Consider the following 13755-nt stretch of genomic DNA (forward strand, 5'->3'; position numbering starts at 1 on the left):
AATAAGAACTGATTTTGTCATTCCACATAGCCTTCAGGGGACCCTCCAGACTTTTTCAGGTAATTAAAAAGGGCTTATCAGATGGTCTGTATTTTACACATATTAGTTGTATTTTATACAATATGTGAGGTAGGCATTATTACCTAATTTGCAGATGAGTAAACTGAGGCATAGAAATTAAGTAATTTGCTCAAGGTCAGTAGGTTGTGTTTGAGCTCCCTGGGCTCTACTGCCTCTCAGAATATAAAAATGGTTTACATTAAGTAGTTCATGTGCTTTTGAGGATGCTGAGGATTATGCATGTGAACTTTAGTTCAGTGAACCTCTATAAAGCTAATAATCTTGGCTTCAAATATTAGGTACTGGGTGAACGACTGAACCTAATGGATAATGAGCAATATAGTCAGCTTGTGGTCAGCTGGTACTTGAATTCTTCTAGGGAGAATGAAATTAGTTTAATGTCATATACATTTAAGTGACATACACATTTTTACAGATAAAATATGCATATATGATCAAAGAACTTTCATGAACTCAATTTAATTCTCTGTATATCCTGACACACTGCTTGGGAAGTTAAAGAGAATTATTTAAAATCAGTTTCTTGATGATGAATCTGGAATTAGGGCCAATGTGTTAGAACTTTAAATAGACGCTGTGCAAAAAGTTAAAGTCAGTATTTTTGAGATACAAAGTACAATAAATCTGGTTAGTTTTTACAAATAAAGTCAAACAATGCCAAATTAAGTAGCAAAGATAAAAGGAAAAAAGGTGTGCTGTCATTCCTAATGTATTATTAATGTATACTGATATTCTCACTACTACTTTGCTTATACATGGCTGAGTTTTAAAAAGTACACTTACAATGATGGGTCAGTAATGGTTATTTTACCCACTAATCTGGTTGATAGTTCTAATTTCAGTATTATTACCAGTGTGAAGCAATCTCTTCATGAAGCAAATCTTTTTCTCTGCTGTTTCCCTTCCCCATGGACCAGCCTCAAAGGGCGCTTTCCTTCTTTTCTTGCTCATTTTGGCTCTGCTCCAGCTTTACTGTTTGAATTGTTTGTACTTCTCTTTTTTCATATCATATGCTTGTGCTCCTATCTGCCTCAACTAGTCCCAAGTTCTCAAAGTGAGTAAAATACCTTTCAAACACCATGCTTTAAAATACCTTGCTTATTTTGAAACAGGAAATCATGCAATATTGTATCACCCACTTCACAATTGCTAAGCACAATTTAACATGTATTTATGAACTGCTGGCAGATATTTGGTAGGTATGATGTTTTTCTTGGTGAAAATATCACCACCCATTGAAGAAATCTGGAAACCTTTTCAAAGGAGGTAACCCACTAAATACTATAGCTTACTTTGTGTAATCTCTGTCTTTCAGTAATGTTACTTGACTTTTTAGGTTACGACCAATTTTTTTCAAGGTTTGAAGAAATTACCAAATCTCACTAGATATGAAGATGCTTCTTCTAGGAGGTTTTCTATGTAATGCATATAACTTGACAACCAAAGGGGCTTTTGGGGTTATAGTCAGTCAGAAAAGGCAAAAAGAAGAGACTTGCCACTTTAGTTACAGTAAAGTTGATGAATGAGAAAGTGGAAGTAGGATTTTCAAGTCTTATTTTGTGCTTGTATTTTCCGTCAAGAACACAGATTCTTGAACTGAAAAGGATAGAATAGACACTGGTAAAAGTTACGTGAGGTCTAGGACATGTGAAGCACTTGTATGAGAGCATCTAGCTGTTTATATTGAGTTCAAGCCACCGGATCCAGATGAATTACATCCCAGGGCACTCAGAGAATCTTTCAAGTTCTCTGTGAAAGTTCTCAATCACTGTCAGCAAATGGGAGATGGCAAAAGTATGAACTCTGCAAACTCTGAAGATGCAATGTTGTGCAGTAGAAGGAACCTGGTGTGGGGCAGACCTGGTTTGAAAGCCTGTAGTGCCACCTCTCTGGCTGTGTGACCCTGGGCAAGATGTTTTATGATGCCTTGTATTGATTGTTGGAAAAGGAACGATAACACCTAGCAGGGTTGTTGGCTTATGTCAGATAATAAATGCAAAATGCTGGCACAATGCCTTGCATATAACAGGTGCTCAATCAATAGACATTATTAATACAGATCAGCATGTTTATTGTGGATCCAGGGAAAGATAGTCTTTTGGTTATTTGTAGGAACATGATTATAACTTCCCTCATTCTCTTTTATCCACTGGAGTATAGTTTATATGAAAGGAGATGCTAGTCTCATTTTTAATCTTCACAGATCTAAGTGCTAACAGAAATTCTTATCATATTATGCTCTGATGGCTTTTTTATTCTTTGAAAAAAGTAGGGAAAACACAGAATGAAAATTTCCATGATGTCATATCAAAGGACTTTAAAGGGTTTTAAACAAACTTATGAAAGGACCAAGCAGTGATCACTAGGATGCTACACAGATTTACAAAGAAGAAATCCATCCGACTAATTCAGTTTTCTTCTTGGACAATAATACATGAGGTCTGGGAGGTATGACAGCTGTGGCATAAATGAATTTGTGTGATGCAAAAGGCTGGGTCTTTCTTGATGTTTTATGATACTGTAGCGGCAGCAATATGGGCCAGGTTAAAAACAGGCTGAATGACCATCCCTCATGCATCTTGATTGGTGACCATTATGGGAGGTGGTGGTTGGTATGCTCTGAGAGACTGATAGCACTCAGATCTGTCTAGTTCTCATATTTTCAGTGATTTGCACAAAAAATAAGGGTGGCACACTAATCAGATCTGTAGATGGCATTTGTTGTAAATAAAAAATTGTCATGGGTGCAAGAAATATAGCAGAAAACAAAACAGACACAGTCCCTATGCTTGCGGACAACAGATTGGATGACAGAATTAGGAGCAAAAATGACCTCAGTACACTGTAATACTATAATGAAATTTAAAAGGGATGAATGGCCAGTCTGGCTTCTGGGACAAACATTTAGTTTAGTAACAGAATCTTTGGAAAGACTTGGGATTTTAGTCAACTTTATGCTCAATGTCTGTCTAACAGTGAGATTCGATGTCAGGAAAGCTAACAGATTTTAAGCTGCATTAAGGGAAGTATAGATTCTAGAAGGTAATCCGCACTTTTTTTCTCATTCTAAATACTAATGAGGAATTATACATACATTTCCATTAATCACTAACTATAGCAACTCTCAGAGCATGCTTCCCTCAGAGACCCTGTCAGATTCTTCTTGGGGTGGGGTGTAGGGCATAGGATATGAAGCGATATCCATCCCATGGAGATTCTCATATATATTGTTCCTCTACACTCATGCAGGATCACTTACTCTCTCTCCTTACCCCTCTCAGTCATGATCTAAAAACAAGGGAATTAATAGTTTTATACCTCGCACACAATGTTTAGCTCTGGGCATGAAACTGATGCAGCCCAAGCATATGTGGTGTAAAGGAGGTGTTCAATCAATATTTATTGAAAGAGTAAAGAAGAATATATGCACACTGGAGTGCTTTCAGAGACTGGTTGGTGAAAGGACTCAAAACTAAGTCCTCTGAGGAAATGGAGATGTTTACTAAGTGCAGAGAGAACATGATAATTATTTCCAAAATGCTGAAGATCTGCCATGTGGAAGGTAGTTTAAACTTTGTTGCACAGGCTAGAACTCAGATGGGGGACACATTTTAGCTCAGTATAAGAAAGAACTTTCTAGCGGTCAAAGCTGTTGGGAAGTGGATTGGGCCATGCCAAGGGAGACTAAACTGCTCCTGTTGTGAATTTCAACAGCTGTGCACAATGCAGTAGTAATTTGTTACTAAAAACAGCGAGCTTTAAGAATTTGTTTTTAAAAATAAAGTAGAGAAGATTCAAAGTTACCTCTATAATGTTATTCTCATTTACTTATATTCCAATACACTCTGAGTGGCAGAAACAAGAGCAGGGTTAGAGCTAAGTACCCTGGAGTATCTTTGGAAGTGTTGTGGGGCACACGTGCATGCTTTGTGGGAAAGCCTGGGGCCAGAAGGCCACTAACTGAATGTAGATTTTCTTTTCTTGGTAAGTGGGTGGGTGCCAGTGTTGTAAAAAATTACCTTAAAGATGCCTTTCCATCCTATTATTTTTGTTATCTAAATATGTTCATATTTACTTAGTTCCTCCTCATATAAATACTAAGAACACTAATAATGTCACAAAAGCACATGTTTTTATACATTTTGAGGGCTGGTAAAGAAGGGACAGATTCCATACATAACACTGGGGCATTGCAGTCTCTCCTCTCTGTATACAGATATGTACATATATCCATTTGTAAGTAAGCTAAAAAAAATTAATCAGTTTTGATAAAGATGTTTGTAAAAAAAGCTCACTACAGATTTGTTATTTTGGAAAAATTGATAGAACACACTATGATTAAAGAACAGAATTTATAGTAAAATGTTTAAACTGTTTTTTCCCTCTTTGATTTGTCTTGTTGGCTTGGCAGACTGTGCAACTATGAAATATTCATATTTGCTGAATAAACGAATGACTGCATTGTTCCTAACGGTCTCCCACATTTGGGGTAGTTATGATTCTCACACCAGAGGAGAAATCAGAGATTGTTTTTGCCCCGATTTGCATATTTGTATACAAAGGGAAGAAGAGGTAATCATCTCTCTTTTCTGGCGCAGGGAGACACAATAACGAAACATGAATAAATAAAATGAACTAGCTGTTTTGTCCCCAGTTTCAGATTTATGTCATTTCTTTTATCTCTTTCCTATTCATTTCCCCTGTCTCCTAAAATATTGTTCACAGAATGAGTTGTACTTAACTGCCTGTGTCAGTGAAGTCAAGACTGACCAGTATGAGAAATGTGAAAAAATGCCATGACAGTTTTACATCAGAAATCATTAGCTAACATACTTTCTGAAAGCGAAATAAGCGTACGTGTTGCATTTTGCTGCTAAACATAGCTTAAGTCTGTTCAAATTCAAGAGATCTCAGAAAGGCCTATTATCTGTATATTAGTAGCCTATTCTTTTATTGGGAGATATCTTAGCATTCAAGCGGATCTAACTGGAGAAGGTTATTAATATTACAGTGTAAGGAGTAGGTGCCTATGGCCAAAGTTTGGAGGGAGAGCTTGTATTGGAAGATTTACCTTGAGGAAATGAGTCTGGGAAGTTAGATTTTCTTTTTGAAAAAGGAGAACAATAATACTTATAATCCACTTGTCCAGGATGTTAGTTTTTGAAATGCTTCCTCCTACAGTCTCATTTTTTTTGGTCAGATAAAATTCTAACATCTTCTCTAATTAAATTAAAATTCAAAATTCTATAAACATGCATATGAACATAACTCTTACTACATGGAAATTAGTCTGTGAGTGACATGGGAAGGAATTTAGACAATCAAATGAAAAATTCCTTAAGAAATATAAATAAGCTATGCACATCCTATCTAATTTCCATTTAACTGCTATATTTGTATTATTTGGTCTCATCATTGCACTTGACATTAGCAACAATTTGCCCCCTCCTACTCAGAGGATCAGATTTCCTCCATCCTCTACCTTCTGTCCTATTGGATTCTCTTTGCGTTCAGCCCTCTCAGTGGTCCTGTTCATCTCCTTCAATGACTCCCCTTCCTGAGCTCATTCAACAAAGACATTTTCTAAGGTCCTGACCTTAAAAACTCTTTTTCAGTTTTTGATCAGTTACTGAATACCTTCCCTGTGCCAGAAACTATGCCGAGTGCTGAGAAGACAGTGATGAATGAGAGTAGACATGAGTCCTACTCTTAAGGGGCTTGCAGTCTGTTGGAGAGGAGATGACATTAAAGACAACACTTCAAAAAGGGCTAATTACAAATTTTGATAAGTGGTGTGAAGGAAAAATACAGCACACTACTAAAAGCAATAGAACAAGAGGACCTAACCTAGTCTGGAGACTAGGAAAGGCCATCTGAGCGGTGATGTCTGAGTGGTGACCTGGAGATTTGCAAATGGCAAAGCACATGCAGAGCCCGTGTGCGGGGAGGGAGAATGACGTACTGATGGAAGTAGAAGGCGGCTGTCGTGAGGGCGAGAGTACAGAAATGAGGGGAAGAGGCAGTCGGCCACACCGCAGCAGGCCCCATGGCAAGTTCCTACACTCCATGGCTTTAATTCTTAGCTCTGCACCAAACACTCCACAACTATCCCTATTTGTTAGCACCAGTCCTAAACTTCTGTTGGTTGGATATTTACAGATGAATATTTTCATGTCACCTCAAACTCAATTCATTATTTTTTATTAGGACTACTGCAACAGTCTTCTCTGTTATCCAGATGCAAACCTACCTGTTCTAATCACTAGAAAGCAGGGCACACCAGGTTCAAACTAGGAGCATAGAATGAATAACCAAATGGATCAATGAAAATCAATAGGACTGTGATAGTTCAGTGCTCACTCATTCTCAGAATTTAAGATTACATTTGATAACTAATGCTTTGAGTAATAGCAAAAAATACAACAAAACAATAAAAACTCCCAAATTCTTAAGTATCAATATTTGACAAATACCAGAAATTAAGTTAAAAATGAAACACTACAATATACATTAAAATACATGACAGCATCATTTTAGAAAGTGTATAATTTATTACATTTGTGAGTTTATATAATAAAATGGATACTCGGGAACTTTAAAAATGAGTTGGAAGTAACAATTAGATGTAAAATTCTCAAATCATAGAACCTGAAATATCAAAATTCTAGCATTGTCTTAAAATCTTCCTCATGATTAGCATAGTTAGAAAATTACTATGCTCTTCCAAAGGAAAAAGGGGGAATTAAAAAATAGACATGTTGATGAAGGCAATGAGTTCTTCTCAGCTGGCTTTATTCTCCACTGCAGCTCAATATAGGATTATATTTTCTTTGCTGTCACTGTTCTGTTTTCCAATAACCCTAAAAACAGAATGGAGAATGCTTATGCAAAACGACACAAGCCTTAACCATTCTCTGCAGGTTTTACTATTTCAGTATACTTCTAGTCCAACAGTTTTCCCAACTCTAAAGTTCTGTGAACTATGAATACTTTTAAATATTTTCCAGATTCATCATGGAGGCTGCTTTTCTTCTCTGCACTGTAATCACACTGAGCTGCAATTAAAATAAACAATCAGTAAGTAGTTACTTTTTCTATGGAAAATCTTAGACTAATACAAAGTATAATGCATCACAACTTATAATTAACTGAAAATAATCTTATTGTAAGGGGTCATGAAAGAGGTCACTTTTTGTGCTCATTTTGATTTTACTCCTGAGATTTTAAAATGTCTATATTAAACTAGAGATGCACATGTCAAATATGATATTCCATAGCTCAGAGCGATACATTTAGAATTCCAAAACATATTTCATAAATGGATGAAAATATCTACATAAAAGTTAATCAGAAAATGGTTTAAAAACTAAGGGTGAGCCAGCACAGGCTGGTAATAAAAAGATGACAATAGATCAAAGTACGAAAAGTCTAAGAGTAAAATAATCTTTAAATATTAATTGGAATTGATAATACACATAGTAAAAAAAGTCTAACAGTACAAGAGTATACAGCACAAAGGGAGTCTTCCTACTGCTGTCCTTAATTCCATAGCCCTGTATTTCCAGATATACCTACTATTCCCAGTTTCTAAGTACATTTTTAGAAAAATTCTAAATGAGTATTGATGCATTTATTTCCTCACCCCCCCCCTTTTTTTTTTGAGAGGGCATCTCTCATATTTATTGATCAAATGGTTGTTAACAACAATAAAATTCTTTATAGGGGACTCAATGCACAATCATTAATCAACCCCAAGCCTAATTCTCAACAGTCTCCAATCTTCTGAAGCATAACGAACAAGTTCTTACATGGTTCCTCACCCCTTTTTATTTAAAAAATGATGAAGTACTCCACACACTCTCCATGTTGGTTTTTCCCTCCTACATGACCTACCTTAGAAATGACTCCATACTAGACCTACTCTATTCCATTTAACAGCTGCAAACCTTTCCCTCTATGGATATTCCATAATTTAACTGGTTTTCTGTTGATGGGCAGTTAGATGGTTTTTAATCTTTAAAATTATAGGCAATGCTCTTTACATGCTTCCTTGCACAGGCTGCCCAGGTGCAAGTACACCACCTGTAAGTAAATTTGCAGAATTGTGGGAGCAAAGGCTACGTCCATTTACAGTTTTTGGGAGATACTGTCAAACTGGGCTCCAAAGAGATTGTACCAATACATACCTACATCAATGATGTGTGAAAGTGCTGTATGATGTATTGTCAAAATTCATGATCTGACATGTGAAAAATGACATGTGATTACACTTTGAATTTGTATTAGTCTTATGGGTGAGGATGAGCATCTTTTTAAATGTTTAAAAGCCATATCTTTCCTTTCCTGTAAGTATCCTTTATTCATTTATCTATTGTCCTGTATCACTTTTTCTGTTGACTTGACCGCTCTTTCAATATATTTAGGATATTAGCCTTTTTTCATATGTATTGCAAATATTTTTCTCAGCTTGTCATTGATTTTGACCTTTTAATGCAGAAATTTGGAATTTTACATGGTCACATTTATTGATTTCTTTTTATAGTTTCTAGGTTTTGTGTTCTTACATAGAAAGGCTTCACACTGATTTTACTGTCAAAAGAACACAGTATGGTTTTTAGCAGCTTGGAGTGATACATTCAGAACATGTAACCATTGTCCAAAGACAGATGAGGAACAGATAGGTAAAGTTAATCAAAACAGCACTTTAGAGAATGATGGCATCGGTGCGACAGAAGGCTCATTAAAGCACTGACGTGACTCTGGCTTACCTTGGTAACTATGACATGTTAGGGAAAATAATCTTTTAACTCTTTTATTTCATTAAACATCAGGTTTTTAGCTGGATATTATTTCTAACAGCAGTTTCCAGTGTTTAGAGGAAAATGTGAAAATTAGAAAGGATTCAGAGAAGGTAAAGATAAAGATTCTAAAAAACTGAATGTGTCTTTACAGAAAGCCTATGACTAGGACTCATTTAAAATAGAAAAAAAATTAACTCTCTTATGGAATAAGTTCTTTTTGTGTATGGGGAGAATGCTGAATGATTATTTTCCATCTTCAAATGAGAACAGAATGGAAGGAGAAAGTTTCAGGAAAAACTTGTGAAGTGGTTACTGATAAAACATTTAAAAAAAGCTAACAACCTCTATAGCATCTTACTATGCTGAGGGACAGTGACTGCAATGGGGTGTGGGGGGTACTTGACAATATGGGTGAATGTAGTAACCACAATGTTGCTCGTGTGAAACCTTCATAAGATTATCTCAATGATACCTTAATAAAAAAAAAAGCTCACAAAGAGAATGGTGGAATCTCTGCCATTAGAGAGGTTAAATAACAGGAGAAGCATCAACATTGCATTGCTTAGGTTTAGTTCTCTTAGGAGAGAGCTTAAACTAGCTGCCAATTGGAATGTATGTATATGGTTCTATAACTACAGTTTTACCTATCGAACTCAAGATAGTTGATTTTAAGGAGGCACTTTTTTTCACTGTATTTCTAAAAAAAGGTAAACTTAAGCTTTAAGGATTGTGATATAGAAATTTAATTTCTTATATATCTAAGTATCTATTTACCATTTAATGACTATGCTAAGTGCTTAATTCTCTGGCGTGTCAAGAACTGTAGGGAGATGTTATTATCTTACATTAAACATGAAGAAACTGAGAGTTAAGAGAGGTTGAAATTGCCCAAAGTCACATGGCTATTTAACGGCACCAGGCTGCTTGCCTGACACCAAAGTGCTCTCAAGGCGCTGACCAGTATTACGCTCTGCTTCCTGCTACCTTATAATCTAAATCAATGAGTGAATTCTTGAGGGATTAACTCATAATTGCGTAAGAAGTTAATCTTATTTGATAAAGCTATAATTCCCTTCACAAGGAAGGGGGATAGAAGGGCAAATTATTATTGGATTTTCTTTAAGTGCCATATCATGTTCATACTAGAAGTAGATTTCAAAAAACGTCTAGAAACATCATGCAATAAACTGGAATTCAGTGAATATTTAGAGTTGCTTTACTATGTATGAAATATACTGTCTAAGAATATTAATTTTGATTGAAATAGAACAGTTAAAACCAAATACAATAATGTAGTAACAGGGTTTTTGTCTGCCTGCCTGACTCTCTGTCTACTTCTCTATCTATCCATTGATCTGTCTAAACTCACTAAACTGGCTCATTTTGTTTCTACTAGGAGCGACTACTGTTCCTACTTTAGTGACTACTGTTCCTACCAAATGGCTGTATCATTGTTATGATATGTGTATATTATAAGCTATTACCCCTTAGTATTTTCACTGATGCTCTGCATTTTCTAATCAATTTCTCATTGGACCACTTACATATCACATTTTAGGTTTATATGGCCATATACAAATGTGCATTAAATGAAGTTACCTATAAGCCAAGTAATTTTTTCCCTTTAAAAACTACAATAAAAACAAAGTGCAACTTAAAATATTACAATTAAAGCAATGCTATCTACTTCTAAATCTCTCAGTGCATACCTGCCTAGTTTTAGATGGAACATAATTCCAGACCAGTGGTGGTTCCAACAGAACTTTTCGTGATAATAGAATTTTCTATATTTATGCTGTCCAATATGACAATCACAACTACACATGATTATTGAGTACTTGAAATCTGGCTACTGTGACTGAGGACTTAAAATTTTAATTAATTTAAATAATTGAAAATTTAAACAGCTACTTGCGGCTAGGGGCTATCATTGAACAGTGAAGTTCTGTAGTTAGGTGCCAAATGGAGGAGACCCATGTTTCCGTTTCTAAAATTTACTTTTTCAATGTCAGCTATTAAATGACTAATTTTAAGTAGTTTAATCAAGTAAAACTAAAACTATCAGGTCTCTGGGAACTTTTGAGGAACTTTTCCTATCTTTGATCTACTCAGACTATTTATTACCCAGGGATAATGAGGAAGCTCCCTACCTGCTGGGAAGCTGATGCAGCTTTCTGTTCCGCCTGATTTAGACGCCTTTGAAGTCTGTTGGCTTTTTCTTGATGCTCTAGAATTAATTTTTCCTTCTATTAAGTGGAAATATAAAACAAACCAGTTAGGAATCCATATGTGACATAGAGATGTTTTATGGGATAATCAATGAAAAATTTGGACATCATTTTATAAAATGCAAAGATAATATATCACCAAATTTACATTTTTTTCAAGTTATGAACTTCAAAGTTCAAAATTGATTTTAAATTCTGACTAAATTTTTTTTTCTCCTCTACGTGCTATCAAAGAATGTGAATTAAATCCAAAAGCAAAGTGGATCAGAAGAACAAGACTTTCACCTTTTGATCTGTTAACCTTGAGATGCTAGACCACTGATCTAGAATCACCCAGAGAGTATGGAAACACAGACAGCTGAGCCTCATCCCGGGCTTCGGTAGGGATGGGATGAGTCCTGAGGATCTGCACTTTTATCAAGTTCTTAGGCAGTGCTGATTCTGTTTGCCAGTGCATTTAGAACCACTGTGCTAGAGGAAACTGTGATATCATCTTTATTAAAGTTCAAGGAAGAGAAAATATTCATTCTAGAAATTCTGATTTTTGAAAAGTTAGATTTATCTTAAATGACTTATATGCTGAAGGCATTACTTCAAGGGGAAGAACTGTTTCTACATGTTCCCCATTACATTTGTATACCCCAGAGGGTACTAGAGTCAACAGAGTTATTAAAGCATTGTTATGCATTGAATTACAAACCTAAAAAAAAACATGTTGAAATCCTAACCCCTAATACCTATGAATGTGACCTTATTTGGAAATAGGGCATTTACTAATGATTAAGTTAAAATGAGGTCATTATGGTGGGCACAAATCCAATACGACTAGTATCTTCATACAAAGGGAAAGCTTAGACATAGAGACAGGCATGTACAAAGGGAAGACTGCGTGAAGAGACAGGGAGAACACCAACTAGGCAAGAAAGCAAGCTGGAGGCTGCCAACAGCTGAGAGAGAGGCACAGGACAGACACTCGTCCTCAGAGGGAACCCTGCTCTCACTTCCTGATTTCAGATTTCTGACTTCCAGAACTGTGAGACAATAAATTTCTGTCATTTAAGCCACTCAGTTTGTAATTCTTTGTTGCACCAGCCTCAGGAAACTATACAGGCATCAGGAATATAAGTCTGTCACAACATTTTGCCATGTAGACAAGTTCAAAGAATCTATCAGTTAAAAAAATGTATTAGCCCTCACCATACATATTAGCCTAAAAAGTTTTTGTACAACAAAAATTGTTATACAGTTTTTCTGACACTTGTCTGAATGTGAGGATAACACCAGCCTAATCAGGAACAGCAAGAAAGACACACTTTCTATGAAATACTAGGTAGTTCCCAGGTCTTAACATACAAGTGATAACAGTGAATGTCAAGCCTAGTAATATAAAATATTGAAATAACGGTATTCTGTTAAAATGAACCTATTTCTAACTGTGCCCAAAAGCAAAACTAAATTTTATGAAGAGAACTATTTAGCTGTTCAGATTTACCAAAATGTTTAAATATGTAGTCCTAAATTTAAGAGGCACATCAGTAATGCTAGAGAAAACTTGAGGAAATAATCCTGTCATACAATAATGATTTTCATATGTACATACATAATGTACATTTTTCACAGCTGCTACTGTAATGGTTAACGTACAGATTAAGTCAATCATAGTACATGCAACTGTATTTTCAGTTGGCCATTCTGGTTGCTTTTGATCTTCCAGTGTTATTAACATTACTGTATTGAATAACTTCCTTTTTCATATTTTACATTATTTCTTTAGAACAGATTCCTGGAAGTAGGAACTACATCAGAGTATTTTAATGGTTGTTGTCTAATTGTTTTCTGAATGGCTCATATCAATTTACAGTGCTCTGCCATCTTAAGAGTAATGACTTCACTATGGTTCCTGCAGAAGGCTGCAAAAAAGATGGTGCACCACACAGCCTGTTAATGAAATTCCAACAAATACATCTGAAGTTAGAACATCAAATGAAAAACCAGTGGTCTGGAAAATGCTAATCGTAATCTAGAAATTGTATTCTTTTTTTAAAGCTTTTAAAAAAATGATGAACTCTTGCTTTATTTTGCTTTAAAGCTTTAATCTAAAGGAGTATTACTTTAATATATCCCAAAAGACAAAAGTATTTTCTATGTGCCTTTTGTAAGGGACTAAAACAAAATAAGAGTGGTTAAAAAAAATAATCTTAGACATGCACAGACACACAGAGGATCCTGATGCACTCTCTGCAGCATCGCACAAGTTCTATCGGTGTGACTGAAATCAGAGCTCTGCCTGCCGTGCACATATGATAAATCACTGAGTGACAAAGGTTTTACTCACATTATATGATTTGTGGATTTTTACAGGTATAGATGACTTCTACAAGAAACACTCACATCTATATGGTCATTTCCATGTAGAGAATTAATTTGGACTTGGCTCAGGGAAAATTCTGTAACATGTGTATCAAGCTGCAGTAGAAAGCACTTCCCAGGAGAGTCATTATCTTACCTCAACTACCTTTTCATTTGCCATTTCCAGCTGAGAAAGCAGCTCTTGGGTATGAACTTTCTGTCGACTCAGCTCACTTCTATTAATCAAAAGAGAGAGAGAGAAAAAAAGCCAAATTGTTCAAAAATCAAGAAAACAG

General features: G+C 35.6%; 1 protein-coding gene across 7 annotated transcripts in view; it reads right to left on the reverse strand.

Annotated features, from left to right (window-relative positions):
- Positions 1–6591: 6591 nt before the first annotated feature.
- Positions 6592–13755, reverse strand: part of SCLT1 (sodium channel and clathrin linker 1) — a 200934-nt gene continuing 193770 nt past the window's right edge. For 3 of the 7 annotated variants that reach the window (XM_036903386.2, XM_036903385.2, XM_036903382.2), the window contains 3 exons: positions 13617–13695; positions 11033–11128; positions 6597–7136 (listed from right to left, as the gene is read on the reverse strand). In XM_036903386.2, the coding sequence (XP_036759281.1) occupies positions 7074–7136; positions 11033–11128; positions 13617–13695 (238 nt within the window). In that variant the 3' untranslated portion in view covers positions 6597–7073. Of the gene's footprint in view, positions 7137–11032; positions 13021–13616; positions 13696–13755 lie in introns of all 7 variants that reach the window. The other 4 variants (XR_005028388.2, XM_036903384.2, XM_057502614.1 and 1 more) reach the window with 4 other exon arrangements.

Source organism: Manis pentadactyla, chromosome 5 (genome assembly GCF_030020395.1).
Source record: "Manis pentadactyla isolate mManPen7 chromosome 5, mManPen7.hap1, whole genome shotgun sequence".
Taxonomy (NCBI): Eukaryota; Metazoa; Chordata; class Mammalia; order Pholidota; family Manidae; genus Manis; species Manis pentadactyla.